The sequence below is a fragment of the Sus scrofa genome, chromosome 17 (genome assembly GCF_054392235.1).
Source record: "Sus scrofa isolate SSC_HxYL_T2T_F1_AM1 chromosome 17, Sscrofa_HxYL_maternal_Yorkshire_Landrace_v2.0, whole genome shotgun sequence".
Classification (NCBI taxonomy): Eukaryota; Metazoa; Chordata; class Mammalia; order Artiodactyla; family Suidae; genus Sus; species Sus scrofa.
The window spans coordinates 12,194,089-12,219,705 of record NC_139399.1 but is presented as its reverse complement, the minus strand read 5'-3'; the positions used below and the strand labels follow the sequence as shown (position 1 = coordinate 12,219,705).

The following is a 25,617-nucleotide window of genomic DNA, read 5'->3' as shown; positions in this document are numbered from 1 at the left end:
TGCATTAGGTATCCTGCAGAGAGACAAATGAAACCCATTTGTACCACTATTTGGGATTTTGTAATCATTTAAAACTTGCTAGTAAGGGATGCTCTATTGGTTAACGTTTTGTGAGTCTGTCTTTCTGCTTTGATTTTCAGGGATCCTGGCCATAAAAAGGTAATTAATATAAAGTTACGGGAAATCATCATTGAGTCATTCCCTACTTTTCCCACCTCTCCTTTGGTCTTTAATCTAAAACTTTTAGAGTGTGAACAGTCCTCTCAAATTTTGGACCAGGATGCTATCAGTTAGGACAGAATAAGATCAATTTTCCTCAACTTTCAGGAAATGTTAATAGAATTACCTATTTAAAGTTTTTTATTCTATAAATTTTCTTAAAATTGTCTTTGTTGGAGTTCCTGTCGTGGTGCAGTGGTTAACGAATCCGACTAGGAACCATGAGGTTGCGGGTTCGGTCCCTGCCCTTGCACAGTGGGTTAACGATCCGGCGTTGCCGTGAGCTGTGGTGTAGGCTGCAGACGCGGCTCGGATCCCGCGTTGCTGTGGCTCTGGCGAAGGCCAGTGGCTACAGCTCCAATTTGACCCCTAGCCTAGGAACTTCCATATGCCGCGGGAATGGCCCAAGAAATAGCTAAAAAGACAAAAAAAAAAAAAAAAAAAAAAAAAAAAAAAAAATTGTCTTTGTTTACTATTCCCCAAACCAAAATGAATGAACAAATTCTTAACAAACAGTACCACAAAATTCGGGAGCAGCCTCTAAAGTGGATCTTTTATTGATACACTATTGTGGTTGAGATATTCTAGTCTATACATGGCTGTAAAAACAGTCACATGTACAATTACATGCAGGTAATCCTCTATCCTGGTGGAATATTGTTTCATAGGCTGCCCAGACCATGGAACCTAAAGAGCTTTATCACCTCTAGGTGGCCCTTAACCTAATAATGAAAAGAGGGGAGAGCTGAGATACTGATCTTCAAGAAGTCACTTCCGTTGGCAGCCCTCTCACTTAAGGGTGTCCAGGCCACTACTGCTCTGTGGCTTGTGGAAGTGTCCTCTCCTGCTTCTGGTGGAGGGAGGTCTGTTCCTAAAATGCAAGATCAAGTTGGCCTCTGTGTGTTTTGATGTAGACATAATGTCATAAATGGAATTTCTATACAGTGTAAGTAGTAGGTGATTAGTACTGTTGTTTATAGAACCTTCTGAGGAATGGCCCAGAAATCTGTGGAATCTGAACCCTAAACAACCTGCTTGCAATGTGACTTTTGGACTATAATTCACTCATAAATTACTGATTATCCATGCAGTCTCCCTGAAAAGTGGCCAAAGGATCAAGAACAAAACGTTGAAAATGAATTTGATCTGTTCTATTTGCAGATAAAGAGGTTCCTTTTTTGTGCTGTGTTCAAGCTCTTTAAGCACGTCTCTGCTGTGGCATGACAGTCCATCTTGCCTGCCAAATCAAAATGCCAACATAGGTGGTTCTTAGCAGATTAGGTACAGAAGAAATCCTTGTTAGTTCACCATCTTGGTAACTCTTGTTCACTGCCTTTGTTTGCAAAAATATTTCTTCTGCCAAAGATGAGATGGAAAAACTTTCTTGTGGAGCCAGCATTCAAAATTACTTATTATCTCTACAAGAAACCCTAATGTAACCCAAGAATAACTCTCACATCTGTTTATTAAAATTCTCAAGTTGTCTTGGCTGCAAGACCCATGCTCATGTACATTTAGCCATTTAGCATCTGAATCTGAATTTTTAAAAGGGAAGGATTAAGATAAGATTTTATTAATTATGTATGACCCAAACACCAAAGATGCATTTCAGATTTTTACTGAAAGTTCAATAGCAGTTATTTTTATAGAACATTGGCTTTGAAGCGCCACAGAACATTCTTCTAAGCCTGATCGTACTTCATAGAAAAATCTTTCTTTTTTTTTCTTGGTTGTAAAAATAGCATTGCCATGATCCTGACAGCTCAGGAGGGAGTGCCCTCCTCTTTTCTTTTTCCAACTATTGTTAAACATTTAGGACACTTTTTTTTATTGTTTCCTTACAGAAAATAAGCCCGATTTTATCCTTGAAAAATACTTTTCAGAAAGATTATTTTTTACTTGAAATTTTAGAATGCATACCCTTAAAATCTCTCTCAACTATTCAATGCCCGACTTATGTTTTACTTTAAAAAAATAAAATTTTTCTTCACAAAAAACTTACTTTCACTTTTGAGATTAAGACATGATTGTTAATTATGACTTGTTTTTGAAATGACCTCCTATTAAAATATGCAATGTAAGTATCTATAAAATATAAAAAACCCAAAATTAAAATCACAAATCCACCACTCATGTAATTGTTATATATGTATCTGTATTATTTTTCTTCTATTTTTTTCTCTCTTTACTTTTAAACATACTCATTTTGAAACATAATTCGGGCCACACTGTTGGCAGAGTTTAGTATCTGGCTTTTTGGCTTAAAATTTTGTCTTGAACTTTTTTTATGTTATTAAGTGGGGAAAAATCTTTCAAGCTCATACAGTATTTCATATATAGCCATATCACATTTTATATTAAAATTCTACTTATTTTTGATATTTGTTGTTTCTAATGTTCCACTAATTAAAATGTGACAGGGAGTCTTGGGTGGACTGAGCTGGGGCTCAGATGCTTCCAGATTGTTAGATTAGGCTGAATCCTGTCCCCCAGGGGTCTGTTGGGAAACTGTCATTTTCATGGGAACTGAATGACTTCCTGAATTTACAAAAACTTGAACCCTGCACAGATATTTGCAAATGTCTGAAGAATTAGGGAGCCTGTGATAACACCATCCTACCCCACAGATGCAGTGAACCCCATCCAAAGAGAAAGCGAGCGAGCAAGAGAGAGAGAGAGAGACTTACTCTAACTGAAAATGAGATGAAAATGAAAAGTACATCCTAGCCTCAGGGCTTGATGTCATGGGGAGCGGGGTGCTTCTGGGTCCAGTGTTCTGACTGGTCTTAGAAACATTCCATTTCTGCACCTTGTGGGAAATGGCAATGTGTGTGCATTTAAAGACTGAACTCTACCCTGTGGCGACCCAGGAACTCCACTGTGGGAAAAACTCTCATTGAGCATGGTGTTAAGGTCCTACCTGTCACTTCATAAGAATGTCTGCTGGGCGCCGATCTCTAGCACTGGAATTCAGCGGTAGCTTCACAATCTTGTGAACTTTGAGAAGAGTGTGTTTTCAGCAGTGGAGGTGGTGATGACCACAGCGGAAGTAGCAGCATTGACAATGGCAGTGACTGACTACCAGAGGACAAAATCCCACTTCAGGGTTGGCACTGAGGGAAGCTGTCATAGACCCAGCTTGGATAGAAGGTGAGGGAAGAAAAAACCCCGGAGTTCCCGTTGTGGCGCAGCGGAAACGAATCCGACTAGGATCCATGAGGTTGTGGGTTCGATCCCTGGCCTTGCTCGGTGGTTTAAGGACCTGGTGTGGCTGTGAGCTGTGGTGTCAGTTGCAGATTCTGCTCAGATCTGGCGTGGCTGTGAGCTGAGGCTGCAGCTCTCATTTGACCCCTCGCCTGGGAACCTCCATATACTGCGGGTGCGGCCCTAAAAGGACAAAAGACAAAAATAAGTAAATAAATAAACTACTAAAAAAAAAAAAAAGAAAAAGAAAAAAGAAAAAACCCCTATACTCTGGAATATTGAACATCTTGGAAAAGAGGAATCCTCCAACTGGAGTGCAAGTTTGATTTTTGAATCATAAGGAAGGGGCAGCATTGCGGCTTCGCTGACATTGAGGGCAGCAAATTTCTAGCAGCAAGAGCAGCAGGTAAAGAGGAGCAGCATATTTTGGGTCTCATTATACCTGCTGCAGCAGCATCCTGGCCCAGCTAACAAGGAAGCAGGGAACCACCAGGACGGGCTGTGTATACACATTTGTTCCCCTGGAAATGTTAGGAAGAGAGGGCTCTGCATAATGAAGATGGAGGCTTAGGGAAGGTGAGATTTTAGGTGCTGACATTCATGTGATTGCCTTTAGATTCATAAGTTTATGAAGCCTGAAATATTTACATTTCGTACATTAGGTTCTAAATAGCTGTATCAAGTTGAGATCAGTACAAACCACTCTAGATGTTTGTATTAGTCAGCTTGTGTTGCTATAAAAAATAGCAAAAATTGGGTTGCATACCAAGTGTCTTGAACAAAGAAATTTATTTTTCTTGGTTCTGGAGGCTGGAAAGTCCAAGATCATGGTCACCAGGTTTCAGTTTTTGGTGAGACGCCCTTCCTGTCTTGCAGATGGTGGCCTTCTTGCTGTATCCTCTCAAGATAGAGAGAGGTGTGGGGCAGAATGAGGGGTGGGAGAGGGAGGGAATGGGGGTGGAGAGAGAAAGAGGGAAATCTCTCTTGTCTCTTTTTTTTTCTTATAATGGCACCAATCCTATTGAACTAGGGCCCCACCCTCATGCCCTCTCTTAATCTTATTACCTACTCGCAGGCCCTATCGCTAAATATAGTCATATTGGGGGGTTAGGGCTTCAGTATTTGAATTTTGTGGGGACACAAACATTCAGTTCACAGGAGTATTTTAAGCAGACAGAATTTAATGCAAAGGATTAGGTGTTTACAAAATTAATAGAAGGGCAAGAAGCAGAATACAAATCACAGGATGCTACTTGAACAACTATATCACTCTTTTGTCTCTCCTAGGATAAAAGGGCTGCCTTCATTGCACAGCTGCTGAACTGTCTCTCAGCATCAATGCAGCTAGTGACCACATGGGAGTAGGCTGAGCCTGGCTATTGTGGCTGTATCTAAATGCATCTCTGTAGCTTTGCTTGCCAGAACAGCAGCAAGAAGATGGCCTTTTCTTTAATTCCACCTTCAAATTGGGAGAAAATTTCTAATGCTAGTTGCAAAGGAGTCTGGGAAATATAGAAATGTAGTTTATACCTTTCCAACCTCTCTAGTAAGGAAAGCTATGCCAGGGGGAAGTGGGATAAATGCTGGGTAACAGCTGGTCATAACTATCAGAGTCCACCTCTTTTTTTTTTTTTTTTTTTTTTGTCTTTATGTCTTTTGTCTTTTTTGTTGTTGCTGTTGTTGTTGTTGCTATTTCTCGGGCCACTCCCGCGGCATATGGAGGTTCCCAGGCTAGGGGTCGAATCGGAGCTGTAGCCACCGGCCTACGCCAGAGCCACAGCACCGCGGGATCCGAGCCGCGTCTGCAACCTACACCACAGCTCACGGCAACGCCGGATCGTTAACCCACTGAGCAAGGGCAGGGACCGAACCCACAACCTCATGGTTCCTAGTCGGATTCGTTAACCACTGCGCCACGATGGGAACTCCAGAGTCCACCTCTTGACTCAACATCCCTGCACCATCCTAACATTCAACCTACAAGAGCAACCACAAGACACTCCTGCCTAATTTAATGCAACCACTCTTCATACAAGCAAAAACATCTTTTCCCCAAATGAAAAAAGCTAAAATTTATCGGCAAGCATCCATCTCTGGGTGATATTCACTTCTCTTCTAGTTCAAACAAAACCCCAATTTGGTATTTTATAATCCAAATACTTAATTGTAAAATTAACTACCATTAACCTGTCTTCTGTAAAGGAACTGCTATGATGATCTCTGCCTATTGGAATGAAGAGACAAGAGTTATTTTGGAACAAGTGCATTTGGAGGGAATGAAGTGAACCTTGAAATGAATCTCAAAAAGACTGGATAGATGGGAACAGTATGAGCAAAGAGACAAAGGTAAGCAAATGCAGGCTATAGCAAGCGATTAACTGAGTGATACAATTCAAAAGTACTTACTGAGCACCTATTAAGTGCCAGTGACTTACTTTGCTGAGTTTGTAAAAGAGAAAGTAGGATGTAGCTGGGCCCTAAATGATAGAATAAGGAGATGGTACTTAATTCAAAAGCCAACTGTAAACCATCTGAAAGTTCTTAATATGGAGAGTGATATAATTAGGGTTGCTTTTCATGAAGATTGCGCAGCAGAGGCTAAAAGTCCAGCCAGAAAGAAGCAATGAGGATCTTGTTGGAGCAATTGCAGTGAGAAAGGAAGACAAAGGATCCACTGAAAAAAAGTTGTGGAGGAGGAATCCACATCTGTTTAGATATGGGGGCAGTAGGTGACATCAAGCCAGAAACAACTCCAAGATTTTGAACTTGAGTGATTGAAATCGACAAAAGCTATAATGAAGTCCAGAGAAGGTTTGGTATCAGGTAGAAGATGATGATGATGACAATCGTAATAACAGCTGACATTATTAGACAGAAGCACCTTGAGGGTAGGACTGTGTTTGCCTTGGTTCCTCCACACTTTCATCCCCGGTGCTTAGCGCATGTGAACACTCAATAAATATTTGTTGAAAAATAAATTCTTAATCTCACTGAATTGTCACATCCACCTAAGAAGGAGGTGCAATTACGCCCCATATTTTGCTATCAATTCTATTTTTTATTTTGAAACGCCACAGGAGTATACAAAAATAGGAAATAATATAGTAAACATCTAGTAGAGGAGTTCCTGTTGTGCAGCAGAAACAAATCCAACTAGGAACCATGAGGGTGCAGATTCGATCCCTGGCCTTGCTCAGTGGGTTAAGGATCCAGCATTGACGTGAGCTGTGGTGTAGGTCACAGATGCAGCTCGGATCTGGTGTTGCTGTGGCTGCAGCGTAGGCCAGCGGCCACGGCTCTGACTAGACCCCTAGCCTGGGAACCTTCATATGCCAAGGCTGTGGCCCTAAAAAAGCCCCCCCCCCAAATCTAGTAGATCAATAGATAGATCGAACTCCTCAGCTTGAGAAAAAAAAAATACAGATATCATCATTATCTGCATTTTATAAGTAAGAAACCTGAGGCTGAGAATGGTCAAAAACATTCTCAAGGGGAGTTCTCTCATGGCACAATGGGTTGGGGATCTGGCATTCTCACTGCAGTGGCTTGGGTTGCTGCTGCGGTACGGGGTTGATCTCTGACCCAGGAAATTCTACATGCTATAGGTATGGCAAAAAATAAATAAATTTTTAAAAAAGGTCAAGGTCACGCAGCTAGTACATTCAGGATCTGTGATTTGAATGTAGGCCTGTCTGCTACTCCTAGTTTGTGACGTTGATGGCACATCCCAGTGGAGTTACTTAGCAGGTGGATGGAAGTATAATAATGTAAGGTACAGAGAGAATTTGGGACTAGAAATAGTGACATGGGAATTACCTGCAACAAAGTGATGGTTGAAGGAGAGCAGTGGAAAGGGAATAAACACTAAGTGCTCTGAGGACACAGACTTGGGCCTGAGCAGTGTGCCTTCTTGGAGGGAGAACAAAGGAGAAGAGTCTATTTACCTGTGCACGGAGTAAACGCTCTTTTTGTGCTGGCCCAGAGTTTCCACTTTGGTTCCTAGAAAAAGGACACAGCTGCCTGCAATCCACTGGCATGGGGCAGGCAAGGTCAAGAAGACAATGGCATCTGGCCTCTTTGAGTTTATAAAAATCCGAAAGGTGAGGATTCTATTTTTTTCCAGTGCAGCTCTGACCCTGTCACATTGGATATCTTATGTGCTTTTAGCTGAGGCTCTGCTCCTTTAGTGAGGTATGCCTTCCCCCTCCCCCGCCCCAATCCTCATGGGCTGCTGAGGCTTAGTAGTGCTGAGTAGGATTTTATTGAGTTTGTAATCATTAGCAATACTACCCTGCAGAGGGAACAGTTCTTGGCTTCACTCCAAATCAGACGTTTTAGTTGCCTCAGGAGAAATGTAAGAATTCGGAAAAAAGTCTTGCAAGTGTTTGATAAGTATCCAAATCTCCTCAGGCCACTGAAGATCACAGAATTTTGAGAAAGTTCCCAGTGAATATCACGTTTGTATTTAAAAATTCCTATGGCAATATTACTTCCAAGTAGAGTATCTGCATGATAAAACATGTCTTAAGAAGATGTCTCCAGAAGAAGTTTGGTAACACAATAAAGTTTAGGCCTTGGCAGATGACAGGTGTTGTTAGAGCTCTTCAATGGCAGTATCAACCCCCTTTAAAAAGACCAGAAACACAGACAGTAGAGGAAGTAAATTATCTGCACTCTTAGAGTCCCTTCTCCATGAAGTCAGGATAGGCTAGGGTAGGTACAAAACTTAACTAACCTCTCAAATCTCAGTGGCTTTGTGCAACCACCAGCACCACAAAAAGGTGTTGTTTTTACACCTAAGAATCTGCCGTGACCCTTCAGAGTAGCTTCCTTGCAAGTCATGACTTGGGGAAACAGACTATTTGTCCCTTCATTTCAATCTAATAGTGAATGGTTGGGGCCACGGTCACAATACATACTGAATTTATCAGCATTATTTTCTCTATAATTTTAAGATGAGATCTCCAGATAGGAAGACAAGGGAAGAGAAAGCTGAAGGGCCACCTAGGGTTTGCAGAACCTTGGCTTCAAAGTGACATGTCACATTGCACAGAACTGGTCCATGGCCCCACCTGACAGTATCAGAGTTGAAAAGATAGCCCCCTGTGTGCCTCTGAAGGAAAGAAAAATTAAATTTCAATGTGAAGAGTCATAACCACCATTTCCATAATGGTAAAAAGCACTGAAACATGAATCACTAATGATAAAATGAGGACAAGCATGCTGTGTGGTGACAAGGAAAGAAGTAATTTGATGAACATGCAGGTAACTAGGTCTTAATCCTATTGTCTGATATTTTGCTTGATGCTGAAAATAGTTTTATTGAAACATACTTGTTTTCCACCCAGGATTCACACATGCTAAAGAAAAAAATAGCCATTTCTAACTTACTGGGCAAAGGTAATGTGGTATAAATCTGAGTGTGGATCCACCTGCAAATTACGTAGTGTTAGAAAAATAGGTTGTTTTTTTTTTTTTATCCCCTTCTTACTTCTTGTTCTTACTTTCTGCTCTGTGAAGACTCAGAGGTGTAACATTTATCCAAATGACCCATAGTTCATTCCAAACACACCAGATATCAAACTTTAGGAATTAAGTATGTGATCCTGCATTCACCTGTTATTCTCTATATAATTACTATGGAACATGCAGGAAGTAGATGAATCTCCTTGAGGCTACTTTTGGCATTTCTGCATGCTCCATTGCCATCTTAATGGTCTACTTTTCACTTCCTTAGTATTAGCCATATCACTGCTACAGAACTTGGTACCCTTTTCCTCTGGGTTTCCCTTCAATCTCCCAGCATCTGCCATAGTACCTTGTGCATAACCATCAGTCACTTGATATCAGTGTTTATGGCTGATGTAATAAATGGCTGGTTTCACTTTCTGCCCTGCTCAGTATCAACATAGCCATTTCAATGATGTCTCTAGCTTCCCTCACTTCACTGTCCTACAACTCTTGCTGTTTTGTTCAATCACTTCTGCCTCATTGGGTGGTTGGTCAGAAAAGCAGTGAAAAATGGGGGTATAAGGCAGTGAGAGCAACAGAAAGTGTGGAGTGGCTGTCTGGGGGCAACACAGCTTGTGATCTAATAAGCTGGATAGCAATTGGAGCTGGGAGTCAAGGAGGATTCCTTGGAGAACTGTTAGATCAAACCAAAATGTTTACTTATAGATATTTCTTTCCCTATTGTTATTTTATTTCCAGCTTACTCTGTGTTAACTTATTCTAATTTGAATGTACTTTGTAATTCTTGACTTATTTTAACCTAATGCTGATTTGATAGCTATGATTAATGGAAGATGTATTTGTAAGTCAGCCTGGAAATTTTTTCTTAGCACTAGGCTATTTAAATTTCCCAGATTGGAGTTCCTTTGCAGCTCATCAGTAATGAATCTTTCTAATATCCATGAGGACATGGGTTCCAACCCTGGCCTTGATCAGTGGCTTAAGGATCCATCGTTGCTGTGAGCTGCAGTGTAGATTGCAGATGTGGCTTGGATGTGTGGTTGCTGTGGCTGTGGCATAGGTCAGAAGCTGCGCTCTGATTGGACCCCTAGCCTGGGAACTTCTATAGGCCACAGGTGCAGCCCTAAAAAGACAAATTTTTTTTTCTTCAGATTTATATTTTTTAACCTACCAATCTGTTTTGGGTGCTTAAAAAACAAACAAACAAAAACTATGGTAATAGGTAAGGCCAGAAATACTTGTATGCAAAAATTACTCACTAGCCAGAGGCATAGAAGAGCCTTGAAATCACATAATTCCAAGATTTTTATCCCATTCAGAATGTATCCCCTCAAAATGGATATAGAATTCCTAGCACTGATGCAACTTGGAGATGGAAGCTAACTTTGAGATCATTTAGGATGGTGACTTTCTCATTTTATAAATGAGGAAACTGAAATCAGAAGTTGAATTGGGACCAGAGTGCTCCTGACTATTCCTGGTGTTTTTTAGTAATGAAGAAATGATACTCTGGGTCAGTTCTGCCACATGCAAACATCAGTTTATTGCACTTGTCCTAATTAATTGCCTCCCACAGGGAAAGGAGGATGTAATGATAAAAGATATATGAAGGGGATCTGGAAATTTGAAGACAAATGCAACACTGTATTGATTAAATATTTATTTGGAAGGTTGCAGCATGTCTATCAAATATCGAACAAAAAGAGATTAAACAAAACAAAACAGATCCCAATGTCTACAGCCAAAGAATTTATAATCCAGGTGAAAAGAGAGATGAGTAAGAGCTAGGAAAAGATTGGATAGATATTATTCCAAGAGCTATGGACAATTTCATCAATTATTGGTTATGGTGGAATGTTATACACAGGGTTGCAAGAAAAAAGGGGGCAATGCATATTTCTTGTCTTTGGCTTTTCCAGATGGCTTAATACTAACAATGGCAACTATGCAATATCTTAAATGGAAAAAAAACCCGATACCTTATAATGGATGCTTTGTATCTGCATCTTCCAGTTCAGTTAGAGCTAAGTGAAGTCTTCAAATGAACACCCAATACGGTGCCAAGGGAAAGCCTCTCTTCCAACAGTGAAGTCACAGGTTGATGCGAGATGCCTGACTTAATAGCACCTTCCAGGGCGCTGCAGCTACCGCCATTTCTACCTCCATTCCAAATGCTCCGCCATCTGCTCAAGTGCAGGAATACACAGAACCCACTCGATCACACTGGATCTGCAGTGCTTGTGGTAGCCTCCTTCCTGCCCCACCCTTAAGTCCCACCTATCCGGGGACGCTCTGTAAAGAAGTCAAAGGGCGGCGTGCTTCAGGGATTAGTCCCATCACTCTTCCAAGAGGCCACACCCAACACAAGGCCCCCATTGTGTCTCGGGGAACAGTAACCCCACAGTCTTAAGCGGGCTGCTCCTTCTTAAGAGGAAACGAGCGGTTCTGGCTCTGGCAACCCCAGCCCGGCGCGAGGCGGGGTGGCGGAAGGCCATGCAGGTGGCAGGAGCGCAGAGGCGCGTGCTCTAGGGCCGCGCGGGCACCCGGGGCCCCGCACGCCGGCCTCGCGCGGGCGTCGCCGCACCTGGGGGCGGAGCCAACCCCGCGCCGGGCCAGCTCCCGGGAGCGAAGCCCCCTCCCCGTGCCCTCCCGCCGCGCTGCACGCTCGCGCAGGTGCGAGAGGCCGCGCCCGCCCGGGACCTGCAGCCGCGGGCCCGCCATGGAGCACATCCGCACGCCCAAGGTTGGTGGCACGCGGGCGGGCGGTGGAGGGAGAGCGGGAGCGGGAGGAGAGATGCTGAGCCGGCGGAAGGCCCGGCTTCTCTGGCGCCGGCGGAACCGGCACTGCCAGCGAGCGAGGCAGTAGGCAGCGCCTGAGCATCTCCCGGTCGCCGGGAGGCTGGGTTTCCTCTGCCGCCTCCCAGGCCTAGCCTTGGCTGTTTCGGGATCTAACCTCTTGTCCTTGGGGTGCACAGTGGCTTAGAGATGGACAGGAAAGAACCTTGATTATTGAGTAAGGGGGCTGCGGATATGCTGATAAACGCTCCCTTCTGGTCTAGCACTAGGTTGCCGCTTTTTAAAAATTTTATTAATTTTTTTTTTCTGTTGGTTGTTCTGAGCAGTTGAAAGAAAAACAAGTCTTTCTAACGACATATGTAAGGAAACGAGTTCTGCACAGGTGAATTGAATGCATTGAAGCTTGTTGAATCTAAGGATTCAGACCCGCCCAACTCGCCCTTCTGCTTCTCCATCCTCAGGCTATCAGCTTCAGTGGACCTTACACAGAGTTCAATGACATTATCAATCCTTCCATCACTTTTGCCTTTTCCGTGGGTTGCAGCTTACAGATTCGTTCACTGGTGTATTTTAAACATTGGTTTTTGCCGAAGTAACAAAAGCGACGGCTCCCACATCATTCTAGTTAAATAACTGGAGAAGTTGGCTTTAATGCCAGACCTTCCTACTCATAGTTGTACTGGTAATATAATTTAGAGTGAAAAAGATGATCGACATCCCTGATAGAAACCCTAAACTTAAGAGAAACCTGTTCAGAAACCTGTTGGCTATCTCCTGTTAATACCACTTCAGTGCCCCACCTCGTGTTTCCAGGGTGATCTCATGTTCAAAAATCTGGGGCTTTTGACAGAGTTAAATCACATCTGGTTCTGAGTGGCCAGAATTTAGGAGGCCCCAGGGATCCTGTTCATCTCATGGGGCCATTGCTTTGCAGTAAGTCCAGTAAGAAAAATTCCTTCCTAAATTCTGGAATGGTTCCTAAGTGCCTCTTCGTAAAAGAAACTCTGCAGTTGTTTCAAGTCAGTTGGGAGAATAAAATCTTTTAGTTTGCAAGATAATGTCAATTCCAGCACTAAATTTAAACTGTATTGGTTTTGCACTATGGAATTAAATTGTTGCTTCATAATCGGGAAATTGTAAACGTACAGGAGAGTGCCATAAACCACAAGATAGGTGGCTCAAAGCTTTCAGGGTTTAAGTGATGCTAAATAATTTATTCCGGAATGAGGAATTTAACTCCCAGACTCCCTCTGTCCTTGCCAAGGGCGTCCTTTCTTTGCCATTGTGAAGGGGGCTCTTGGTAAAAATGGTATCTGATGTGAACATCAACGGCAAGGGTGATAGGGTGACATGACACTGGATGCTTTTTGCCTGTGGAGTATGAATTTTGGTGTAAAGGCCTCTTCTAGTTTATGGTACAAACTTACTCTGCACAAACCTGAATAGCAAGTGACATTCTCAAATTTATCCTTAAAACTTGTTTTCATGAACATCCCTAACAGTGTCATACTTCGAACCAGAAATCCCCTTCTGTCAGGAAACAGAAAAAAATGGAGGAAAATGGACACTTGTCTGAAATTTCATTGAGATGAGAGTCATTAACATTTAGGATAGGAGTTCCTCGTGTGGCACAGAGGAAACGAATCTGACTAGTATCCATGAGGACACAGATTCAATCCCTGGTCTCGTTCAGTGGGTTAAGGATCCGGTGTTGCCATGAGCTATGGTGGTGGTCGCAGACAAGGCTCAGATCTGGCATTGCTGTGGCTCTGGTATAGGCCAGTGGCTATAGCTCTGATTCAACCCCTAGCCTAGGGACCTCCATAGGCTGTCGGTGCAACCCGAAAAAGACACACACACACACACACACACCCCGTTTAGGATGATGCAGGTGGAGACAAAAGACTACAGAGATTGGGTGGATCCAAGCCATCTATTCCTTCGTTTCATTCTGAAAGCATCTGAGAAACTTTCTGTGAGAGGCTCTACGTTAGGTCCTGGGAGCACGAGGCACCAGGGAACTCATGGTCTGGAAGGGAGGCAGTTGTACCTCTGGAAAGAGGTGTACAAGGGACATTGGGCAGAAAGGGGGATGGATAGAAGATCAACTGTACCATAAAGGGTGAGGGAAGCCTTCTTAGAAGAGCTGAGTCCTGACATGCAAGGTGCCAAGGAGGACCAGGAACACTGGTAATGCTGTTGGGCAGTTGTGTAAATGTGATGTATTGTGATAAATCATTACTACCCCAAAGATGCTGAAAACCTTAAGAATGATAGAGTTTCCATTGTGGCTCAGCAGTAACAAATCTGACTAGTATCCATGAGGACACAGGTTCAATCCCTGGCCTTGATCAGTGGGTTAAAGGATCCAGTGTTGCTGTGAGCTGTGGTATAGGTTGCAGGCATGGCTTGGATCCCTTGTTGCTGTGGCTGTGGTGTAGGCCGGCAGCTACAGCTCCAATTTGACCCCTAGCCTGGGAACATCCATATGCCATGGATGCAGCCCTAAAAATACAAAAAAAGAAAAAAAAAGTGATACATAGATAGAAATGATGACATGATTCCTTGAAGTTAGACATCATTTTGTTTTATATTTTTAAAACAAAAAATTAAAAAAAATTTTTTTCTTCCAGTTTTATTGAGATAGAATTGACATACAGCGCTGAATAAGTTTAAGTACACAGCATGATGATTCGACTTACATCCATCATAAAATAATTATCGCAATGAGTTAATGACCATCCATCATCATGTAGATACAAAATTAAGAACTAGAACAAGTTTTTTTCTTGTGATGAGAACTCTTAGAATTTACTATCTTAACAACTTACATGTGTAATATGCAACAGCATTAATTATGTTTATCGTGTTGTACACTACATCCCTATACTTATTTACCTTATAACTGGAAGTTTGTACCCTTCAACTACCTAGCTCCAGTCCCCCCACCCCCACTCTGGTAACCACAAATCAGATTTCTTCTTTCTAATGCATTTATTTGTTTCTTTTGAGGTGTAATTGACTTACATCCCTGTATTAGTTTCTGTTATGGAACATAGTGATTCCATATATTAAACAATTTCATTTTGCATTTTGAAGTGCAAAAGTAATTTTTGCGGTATCTGTGGAAAAGAGAACAGTGCTTACAGAGCTTGTGTTATAAAATGTGTATTTATTGATGGTCAGTTTTTTTTTTTTTTTTTTTTTTTTGCGTTTTAGGGCGGCACCCTCTGCCTACAAAATTCCCAGGCTAAGGGTCGAATCGGAGCTACAGCTGCTGTCTTGTACCACAACCCCAGCAATGCAGGGTCCGAGCTGAGTCTTCCACCTACACCACAGCTCACGGCAATGCCGGATTTCTAGCCCACTGAGCGAGGCCAGGGATGGAACCCATATCCTCATGGATACTAGTCGTGTTCATTACTGATGAGCCACAATGGGAACTTCCTCGTCTTTGTTTTTGGCTTGCTTTATCCTCTGGGGGTACTGAATAGGTAGCTTGCCTTTCCTGAGTTCATGTCCTAGGTGGCTTCTGAGGAGTATACACAAAGTTTATTCGACCCACTGTAGGTTTGGAGTGATGTTTACCATGTGGGTTACAGGGGGTTATTTTAAGAGGAAAGGAAATGCATGTAAAGTGTCTAGTTGTTTCCTACTACAATGAAAGCCATTCACTTAATCTTTGTAAACTGTGTGGTATCCATCACAGCCTCTGTGCTCTGCTTCAGTCTCTGGAGTGCAGTGTAAGGAGACAGATGCACATGAATAATCTGGGATGCCTTGCGTATCTTTCTTTCTGGGTTTGTGTGTGTGCGCCTGTGCCTGTATGCGGCGCTTGCATGTGTTTAACTGCAGCTTTTAACGGCATATGCTAAGCAGGGTGTTTCTCTTCTGCAGTGATTCCTGTGTGGGAAAGAAAAATATTCCAAGGATGAGCTAGTTTGCAGTTGGGTTGAAGTGAGGACACTGTGCTCATTACAGTGGACCTTTTGAGTTCCTGCTTCGCTATCTGGCTTTCTTTGCCACTCTGAAAACTTGATGGTAAGAAAAAAATCCATAAGAAGCTTAGGGAAAATTTGGGTTTCAGGTATTACTTGGTTAGATATAAAGCCTTGAGGACTTTTATAAGTAGCTTGAGGTGTTTTGTAAGGTTTGGTTTAGGTCTGGATAGAGCTAAGATCCTGGTGAAATTCTCTCTACTTTCTATGCTTTGGTCTTTCTAGAAGACATTTTTCCCCACGTGTATAAATTTGAGTTGTAAAATAGAATATGGGATGATCTCCAAAGAAATTCCAAAACAGACCTTGAAAATGCCTTCTTTCCTATCCACCCTGACTCTGGTCTGAACTGTTATTCTCATCTCTCCTAACTAGTCTCCCAAGTCCCTGTTTGCGTTTCTCTAGTGCCCCTTCCCCATAGGGAGCCTGAGCAACACTCTTATGGCACAATTGGTCATGTCACTTCCCTGCTGAAATTCTTGGGTGGCTGCTCTGTAGGTTTGGAGTGATGTTTACCATGTGGGTTACAGGGGGTTATTTTTGTCCCTAGGATACAGAGTGAGAATCCTGCCTGTGCCGACCCCTTGCTTACTTCCTGGCTTCGTCCTGTGACCATTGTCATCTTTCTAACCACCCTCTGGTCACAACTAGCCTTCGTGAGTTTATCACATAACAGGTTCTTTTCTGCCTCATGACAGAAAATAACTGCTCTTCCACCTGGAGGATACTCTTATCCCCATTCTTCACCTGCCTAAATCTCTCTTCTTCCTAATTTTAGATGAAATATAATGTCCTCAGAGAGGCCATTGCCCAGTTCTGCATCTAAATCAGGGCTGCCAAGTATATTCAAATCACAGAGCTCAGTATTTCACTTTATGCCCTTTGTTACATTCAAGTGATTATTTAATGTCAAGCTCCCCTGCTTGATCGGGAGCCCTATGAAAGTGAGGGTCACATCTCGTTCATCCCTGTGTCCACAGCACCTAACATAGTTTCTGGTACCAAGTAAGCCCACAGGAAACAATTGGAAAATAGAAGGGATAAATAATTTTTTTTTTTTGCTTTTTAGGGTCACACCCGTGGCATATGGAAGTTCCCAGGCTAGGGTTTGAATCACAGCTACACCACAGCCACAGCAACTCAGGATCCGAGCCACGTCTTCAACCTACAAAACAGCTCATGGCAATGCTGGATCCCTGACCCACTGAGTGAGGCCAGGGATCGAACCTGTATCCTCATGGATACTAGTTGGATTTGCTTCTGCTGCGCCACAACAGGAGCTCCCAAGGAATGAGTAATTCTTAATTTCAGCCCTTCAATTTTTAGTATTATCTTTAGTAATCCAGGCTTCTTGTGCATTGTACCGTATTCCGATAGTATTAAGTATTTTGTGATTCTATGTAGTTTTAAAGAGACAATTAAAATAACATAAAGTTCACCATTTCTGCCATTTTAAAGTGTACAGTTCTGTGTTTTTTAGTACATTTACATTACTTTTCACCACTGTCTAAATGGGAATGTTTTCATCACCCCACAGAGAAACCCGGTACCTATTAGCCGTCAGTCCTCATCCACTACTCCAGCCATGGCAGCCTCTCTTCTCCTTCCTGTCTCTGTTAGATTTGCCTATTCCGGACATTTCCTATAAATGGAGTCATGTAATTTGTGGCCTTTTGTGACTTGCTTCTTTCATTTAGCACAGCTTTTTGTAGTTTCATCCAAGTCGTAACACATAATTGGTGTTTTTTTTTAGAGCTGCACCAGCATGATATGGATGTTCCCAAGGTAGGGGTGGAATCAGAGCTGTAGCTGTCAGCCTACAACACAGCTACAGCAACGCAGGGTCCAAGCCACATTTGCAGCCTACAGCACAGCTCACGGCAATGCCAGATCCTTAACCCACTGAGCAAGGCCAGGGATCGAACCTGTGTCCTCATGGATACCAGTCAGATTTGTTACTGCTGAACCACTACAGGAACTACAAGTATTGGTGCTGAATTCCTTTTTATTGCAGAATAACATTCCATTCTGTGGATATACCACATTGTGTGCATCCTTCATCTATGGATAGGCATTTTGGTTTTTTCCACTTTTCGGTTATTATGAATAGTGCTGCTATAAACACTAATATTTGTTTTAGGGGAGAGCACAACTTTTCATTTTTCCTGGATTTATCTCTAGAAGTAGAATTTATTGGGTTATGTAGTAACTGCTTAATTTTTGAGGGAACTTTGATTATATCTTATATATTATATCACTAAATCCCTTCTGTTCATGTACATCTAACAATTTAGAATGATTTATATAGTGTTCAGAACCTAGATACTTTGGAAATTATTATTTAAATGGTAGAAGAGATAGGATTACCTCAAAAGGGAGTACAGATTTTTTTGTTACACATTTAAACAATTTCTTAGAGAAACAACCTAATGAGATGAGGTTATATTTACATCACTCCAAATTCACTTCTAATTTATGATTATATGCCCTTTATACATAGTCATAAATAACATGCTTTTCTCTCTTATTGAACTTTTTTTTTTTTCTGTTTTTTTTAACGGCCGTACCTGCGACATATGGAAGTTCCCAGGTCAAATCAGAGCTGCAGCTGATGGCCTGTACCACAGCCACAGCAGCACATGATACAAGCTGCATCTGTGACCTACCCTGCAACTCATAGCAACACCAGAACCTTAACCCACTGAGTGAGGCCAGCTGTCAAACCTATGTCCTTATGGATTCTGGTTGGGTTCGTAACCTGCTGAGCCGCAATGGGAACTTTTCTCTTATTGAACTTTTTGTTCATTGTTATTTTGTATATTTAGTCTATATTTCGAAGTCATTCCCCTATTTATCATTTTAATGATTATATATTATTCACTTGAGTATAGTTTGCTCAAACTGTATCCACTCTTAGAGATTTGGGCTTTGGGCCCTTGGGAAAAATCTCTGGTACAGTTTTCTTATTATTGTACAGAGTAGAGTGACTGAGAGTAGGAACGGACTTCATAAGGATTCTTATTATATCTTTCAGTAGTAGGAAGCTTCTCATATGGCCTAGGGTTTAGAAAAACTTTTTGGGGGGAATTCCTGTTGTAGCTCAGCAGGTAGCGAGCCCGACTAGTATCTCTGAGGACATGGGTTCAATTCCTGGCCTCGCTCAGTGGGTTAAGGATCTGGTGTACTATGAGCTATAGTATAGGTCACAGACACAGCTTGGATCTTGGGTTGCTGTGGCTGTGGTTTAGGCTGGCAGCTGCAAGTCCAATTCGACCCCTAGCTTGGGAACCTCTGTATGCAGCAGGTACAGCCCTTAAAAAGCAAAAAAAAAAAAAAAAAAAGAAGAAAAGAAAAGCCATCAAGCCACATTTCTGTGGCCTTCTGATGAGCTAATTGTGGAAGGAAGGAGTGAAGTTGTCCCCACATGTTGGGCTGTGAAGTCAAGTTTCTCCTGCCTTTTGCCTGAATGAGAGTATCTTACACTTAGCTCTGTTGAATATTATCTCATTGGATTTAGCTTCTTGCTTAATCCCTTACTCTGTTGCACATCTGCTCTTCCTCTCAGTTGGGTGCCATCCACTGTTTAACAACCTTGCCCTCTAGTACCTCATCCATGGTCTCATCCAAGAAAGAAACTAGGCTATGGATGCAACTTCTTAGTAGCTTAAGTTACTTTCCTCTCATTTCTCAGGTTCTGCATCCTGGTGATGGGTGTGCTAGTTCCCTACTGTTTATCATCTGCTCTTTGATAAACTGGCATTCTATCACCTCTCCAAATAGTTCATCAAAGAAAAAAAAATGAAGTAGTCAGCGGATGATTGAGGGACATCTCCTGCTGATGGTTGGTTTCTATTTCTAGGTTCATACAAAAGTCCCTTAAAGGAGCCATTCTAAAATCTTACATAGAATTAATGTCAAACTCAACAACTTGTAGCCACAATTCCATACCCCCATTTGAAAGTACTGATCTCGTATGCAAGATCTCTCTGTGATAGAGATCAGTGGAGCCACGAGAAGATTGGCTTACTTTGTGTCATTCACTGTTATTAGACTGTTGGCACTAAGTGTTATCTCTTCTTTCATCTGTGTTTAAAAAATAATATGTTTTCAAGTTATACAAGTATATTTGCTTTTGAGTTTATATTAGGGAAAATATAGAAATGAACCACTGTTATTGTTTGAGTATTATTTCCTTCTGATATTTTTTTCTTTGCGTGAATGCTCAAACTTTTTGCTTAGAAGTTTAGGATCACCCAATTCAATTTTGTAGTATACTTTTATCTGATCCTATAGTAGTCTTTGAAAACACACTTTTAGAAGAGTATTTTTTTATCCTATGGAAATGTTATGATCACATTACTCATTTCCCCATAAGGCTGTTCCGATAATATTATGATGGATATCTTTTTAATTAATTATTATGTGCATATGTGATTACTCCCTTAGGATAGAGCACTAGATGGAATTACTGCATCACAGAAGATGAACAATTTTATGGCTGATAGATCTTTCCTAATGACTTTTCAAAAATGTTATATCAGTTTTCAGAAATAGGGCATCATGTCTTTCTCACTGTACCATTGCTTTATTACTTAAAATTTTTTGATAAAGGGGCATGATAGCACTTCATTATTTCATTGTATTTTTATTTCTAGTGAGGTTGAAGCATTTTTGAAAATATGCTTGTTGGCCATTTTGTTACTTTTCTGAATTATCCACTTATATCTTTTTCTATTTCAATGTTTTTTTTGTGTGTGTGTGTGCATAGTATATGTGTGTGTCTATATACTTAAAAACAGCTTTTTTGGGATAGAATTTACATCTATAAAATTAACTTTTAAAGTATATAATTCTGTTTTTGTTTATTCACAGTTATGTAACCATCACAGTTATCAAATCTCAGAACATGTCATCACCCCAAAAAGAAACCCTTAAGTCAATCCCCATTTCTCCCTCCCACTACCCCCAGCAACCACATTCTGACTTGATGTATTTGCCTTTTCTGGACATTTCATATAAATTGAGCCTTGCAGTATGTGGTCTTTTGTGGCTTGCTGTTTTAAAGTTTATTCAAGTGGTAGCACCTGTAGTACTTCATGTCTTTTTATCCATTTTGTGGCTGTACCATATTTTATTTATCACATTTGTGTTGTGTTTTTTGGGCTATTGTAGATAATGCTGCTATGAACTTTGTGCAAATTTTTGTGGGGGAGTATGTTTTTATTTCTCTTAGGCAAAATTTCGCTTCTCTAAGAGTGTAATCGTTGAATCATATGGCAACCCTATGTTTGATGTTTTCAGGAACTGACAGACTGTTTTCTGGAAGTGATCACACCATTTTAAGAGCCCATCAATAATGTGTAAAATTCTCATTTTTTTTTTCTAAATTTGCCAACACTTGTTATTGTCTCTTTCATTTTATTCATCCTGCTGGGTGTGGTACTCATCATGGTTTTGACTTGCCTTTCCCTAATAACTAATTATATTGAGTATCTTTTCAGGTGCGTAATGATCATTTGTATATCTTCTTTGGAGAATTGTCTTTTCAGATCTTTTGTTCATTTTTTTAAATTGGGATATTTGTCATTTTTAATTATTGAGGTGCACAAGTTCTTTATAAATTATGGGTATACGTCCCTAATCAGATATGTGACTTGCAAATCTCCCATTCTGTCAGTTTTCTTTTCACTGTCTTGATGGTGAAATTGACAGCACTAACAGCCTGAACCTAGCCAGAACACAGACTCAGACAGTGATAGGCAAGAAATAGATTTATTAAGATAGGACACTTGTGAGAGACGCAAGCAGGCAGGCAAGGAGGATCCTGTTGGCTACAGTTTTATCATCCAAAGGGGGTGGGGTTCAGAAAAGACCGCCTCTCCCTTCCTGGGAATAGTAGCTCCTCCTTGGTATCCCGTAGGCATGTATTCAAATCAGCAGAAGGGCTGTCCTCAGACTCCTGCTCTTGATCTGAATCTGAATTCAGGCCTCATCCCATCCCCAACCCAACAACCTGAGGCAATTCTCACACCTCCACTAGTCCAGCAAGGCTGCCTTGTTCTGATGGCTTATTTGAGCAATTTGTTAACTTACAGTGAGCTCCCAACATCCCCTAGCTTTCCATCTCTATCTGTGATCCTTCCTTCATCAGGACATCTACAAACTACCTGTGCCTACTCCATCCCTATCAGTGGTATCCTTTGAAACAAAAGAATTCTGAATTTTGACAAGTCGTCCTCACCCAGTTATTCTTTTGTCATTTGTTGCCTTGGTGTCATATTTGTGTATATTTTTTTAAAAAGCCTTTTTTTTTTCTGATTAAAAAGGTAATACATTACAGAAAATTTCGTTCAAAAAAGAAGAAAATAAAAGCCATGCATATTCTCAGCACCCAAGAGGAATTGCTGTTAACTTTGTATATATTGTGAGCTCTTTACATAAAAAAGGAAAAGCAATATCAAACAAAATTAGGTTTGCTTTCTCTCTTTGTGTGTGTGTTTGTAACTTTGAGGGGTGGGCACCTGTGTTTTGCACGTCATGGTAGACCATAAATATTTTTCTCACTTTATTAAATATCCTTCTGAAAAGTGATTTGCTCTAACTACACGGTCTCACATTGTGTGGATGCATTTATAAGGTCGTCAGTGTTGGGAAGCAATTAGGTCTTTGTGGGTCTTAAATGTTTCGGCGCCTTTGTTCTGAAGTATATTGTCAAGGATGATTTTATAGCAGACATCCTTGGAAGAGAAAAAGACTTCCTTCCTTGGGCAAAGGGCAGATTTGTTTGCTGTCTGGCATAGTAAAGGCAGTGTTTTCCTGGGGGCAAAGGCTAGTCAGGCTAGCAGCCCTGTTAGAAGATTGGCATGGCTTGCGCTTGAACCCTGAGTTTCCTCATCTGGGACACAGGGCTGCCCTGTGTGCAGCATCTGCTGAGCTGCTCTTCCTCTTGGACTGGGGAGGGGGCATGGGCGGCTGAGGCTGACCTGGAGCCCTTCTTCCTGCTGAGCAGAGAGTATCAAAGTCCTTTGTTTCTGACCCAGGAGTCTTGTGTCGTTCTTCAGTATCGTGAAACTGCAGCAGCCTATCTGGTTAGGTTGCAAACAGATTGAAATTTCAGACATGTCACAGTTTTTAAATAAGTTTCTCTTACTATTTGATATTTGTCTCCATTTTGTCACTGAAGGAAGTAACTGATACGTATCAGTGTATTTAAGTTGTTCCACTGATCCTCCCATTACATTTCTGCAGTATACTTTCTGTTTCCATTTTTGTATCTATCTTAAAGATTTTTGAGGTATTCTGCTACATTTTCCTCTAGAGTTGTGTCTGCTTTAGCAGGGTAGCAGAGTTAAGTGTTTTTTTTTCCCTTCATTCTTGAGAATGATATTTGAAATGTGGTTTTTCATTAATTTACAGAGTTTTGTTTATTGGTGAGATTAAATATACTTTTTTTGGGTCTTTTTAGGGCTATACCCACAGCATATGGACGTTCCCAGGCTAGGGGTCGAATCAGAGCTGCATCTGCAACCTACACCACAGCTCACAGCAACACCAGATCCTTAACCCACTGAGTGAGGCCAGGGATCGAACCTCTATCCTCATGCATACTAGTCACATTTGTTACCACTGAGCCATGATGGGAACTCCAAGATTAAATATACTTTTCGTGGTTGTTTATACAACAACAAGACTGATGGAAAAAAATCCCGAAATAGCCTTTGCTGTGTGCCAGACACTCAATTCAGTAGTCCTTACAATAACTCTATGGGGAAAATACTGTTTTATCTCCATTTTACAGATGAGGAGATGGAGGTGAAATAACTTAAGTCAGTCAGTTACAAGGGGTAGAGAGAGGATTCAGAACCAGACACTACAGCTGCAAAGTTTGTGTCCTCAGCAGCAACGCTGTCTTGGGTTTGATGTTGAGAGCGAGAGAGACACCGAGTGATTGGATTCTTGGTGCCTTTATACTTGCAGGCCCAGGTCTCTGCAGCCCTGCACACGCTCTTGCCTTGAGGCTGCTGGTGGGCTGCCTCTGTTTATTATCAAACATTCCCCTCATTGTTTCTTATTATTGCATTTTGGTTGTAGCAAAAAGAACCAATGTCAGTATTTTGTTTGAATTTAGATCTTCCTAAAGACAGATTATTGCCCAATTGTTAAAGGTTCTTCCATTACCCAATATTTAACAGTATTGGGGGGTAGTCTGTGTAATCACAGACATGCTCTCATTTCAAAAGCAAGGCTGATAAGTCGGTTACATGTCACTTAAAAGGATAGCTGTGGGAGTTAGGTTTTCTTTAATTTTCCAAGTAGGAATGGATGGTCTAAGCCAAATAATCCCAAGAGTTGTGGTTAAGCATTCCTCAGAAACCACCTACATTCCTTGAAATCCTCACTTCTAGTAGGTTTAACAAAAGTTTAAGTCTGGTCTTCCTGAGTGTGGGCTGGGTGCACCGAAAACACTGTGGGTCATGGACCTTAAGAATCCATATTCATTTTATACTGTGTAAATGCAGATAGCTGCCAGGTAGCCTTCTAGTTAGCAGGATGTGTGTGTGTGAGACAGAGAGAGAGAGAATGTGGAGAAAATTCTATGAAGAAATAGCAAAATACAAGACAGAGGGATGTTGGGGGGAGTGAGTTAGGATGGTTATTTGGTATATGCTGATAATCCAGGCTTTCTGATGAAATGACATTTGGGTAAGACCTAAAAGTGAGGGAGCAGGGCATCCACTTACCTGAGAACCACCACAGAGGGCCCAGAAGTAGGAGTGTGCATAGAGTCTTCCAGGAGGAGCAGGAAGACTGTGTGTGGTGGCAGGGAGTGGGATCATTGGGGGAATGAGTTTTGAGGGGATCAGGGGCCAGTAGTGTGCAGACTTTCACCCTGGGAGTGAGGAGATCCACAGAAGGGATCTGAGCTCTGACCTACATTTAACAGGATCGTGGGCAAAAATAAATGGGATGGAGGTGGGAGGGCAGCAGAGATGGAAAGAGGGGACCGGGGTAGCAGTGGAGGCGGGAATCCCCTGGACATGAGTTAAAAGTAGAGTGATGAGGATTTAATGAAGGAATAGGTATGAGAGGAGAGGAAAGATGAGTCAGAGATAGGGCCACTGGAAGGGTGGATTGCTGAGATGGGAGCAGCTGCAGGAAGAGAGGATTGGGGGTGGCGTGAGAGGGAGCTGGGCTCAGTCTTGGACGTACTGACTCTGAGATGCCTGCTAGACACAGGTGATTTCTTTAATAAGTTCTGGGTACCCCCTTGAGGAACTACAGGATGTCAGTACAAAGAGTGGTGTGCTTTTTTAATAGGCCTGTTTTTTTTGTAAAGTCTTTGTTTTTTTTTGTTTTTGTTTTTGTTTTTGTTTTTTGTTTTTTGCTTTTTCAGGGCCGCACTTGTGGCATATGGAAGTTCCCAGGCTAGGAGTTGAACTGAAGCTGTAGCTGCCGACCTATGCCCCAGCCACAGCAAGGAAATATCTGAGCCACATCTGCAACCTGCACCACAGCTCATAGCAAGGCCGGAGCCTTAACCCACTGAGCAAGGCCAGGGATTGAACCTGCATCCTCATGGATGCTAGTCAGATTTGTTAACTGCCGTGCTATGACGGGAACTCCTCAAGTCCTTTTGCAATAGTCCGATGTAAATAAATTCAGTCAATAAGTACAAATTCTGGACAGTTTTCTCATAAACTATATGCTTTTATGTTAGGTCAGAGATCTCTACGGATTTCGTTGTTTTTAAGGACTAATTAACATTGAATTATTTTCAGTTGAATGTTGAATTATGTCTTTTGTGCATACGTAATAGTGTCAGTAGTTTAATTTTTGTTCTTTACCACCTTTGCGTATCACTTTTCAGGATGGACTCTAAACAAATACTTTTTCCAGCATATTTGCTAGTCAGATTTGTTAACCACTG

At 41.6% G+C, this 25,617-nt stretch overlaps 2 protein-coding genes across 9 annotated transcripts in view; one reads left to right on the top strand and one right to left on the bottom strand.

The window, feature by feature from the left end:
- Nucleotides 1-1,931: 1,931 nt before the first annotated feature.
- LOC146395135 (uncharacterized) lies at nt 1,932-17,359 on the bottom strand. 2 transcript variants are annotated; one of them, XM_085002981.1, is made up of 4 exons: nt 15,100-17,359; nt 10,875-13,311; nt 5,255-8,047; nt 1,932-3,490 (listed from the first exon to the last, which is right to left on the bottom strand). In XM_085002981.1, exon 2 carries the CDS (start codon nt 11,774-11,776, stop codon nt 11,321-11,323), a length of 456 nt encoding a protein of 151 aa, XP_084859107.1. In that variant the 5' UTR covers nt 11,777-13,311; nt 15,100-17,359; the 3' UTR covers nt 1,932-3,490; nt 5,255-8,047; nt 10,875-11,320. The 2 variants fall into 2 exon arrangements, 1 of the variants encoding a protein (XP_084859107.1); XR_014831858.1 differs by lacking the exon at nt 15,100-17,359 and having other exon boundaries at nt 1,932-5,041; nt 5,362-8,047; nt 10,875-11,170.
- The window catches only part of MTMR7 (myotubularin related protein 7), a 122,126-nt gene continuing 102,142 nt past the window's right edge, over nt 5,634-25,617 (top strand). For 3 of the 7 annotated variants that reach the window (XM_085002967.1, XM_003134197.7, XM_085002964.1), the window contains exon 1: nt 11,494-11,638. Coding sequence is in view for 3 of the 7 variants with exons in the window: in XM_003134197.7 (XP_003134245.5) it covers nt 11,615-11,638 (24 nt within the window). In the remaining 4 variants the exon portion in view is untranslated. Of the gene's footprint in view, nt 5,770-11,493; nt 11,639-15,588; nt 15,733-25,617 lie in introns of those variants that run through there. The other 4 variants (XM_085002962.1, XM_085002965.1, XM_085002961.1 and 1 more) reach the window with 4 other exon arrangements.

Coding starts and splice junctions, on each gene's coding strand:
- LOC146395135 (XM_085002981.1), bottom strand. CDS start 11,776: ATGCTCAGGCGCTGCCTACTGCCTCGCTCGCTGGCAGTGCCGGTTCCG.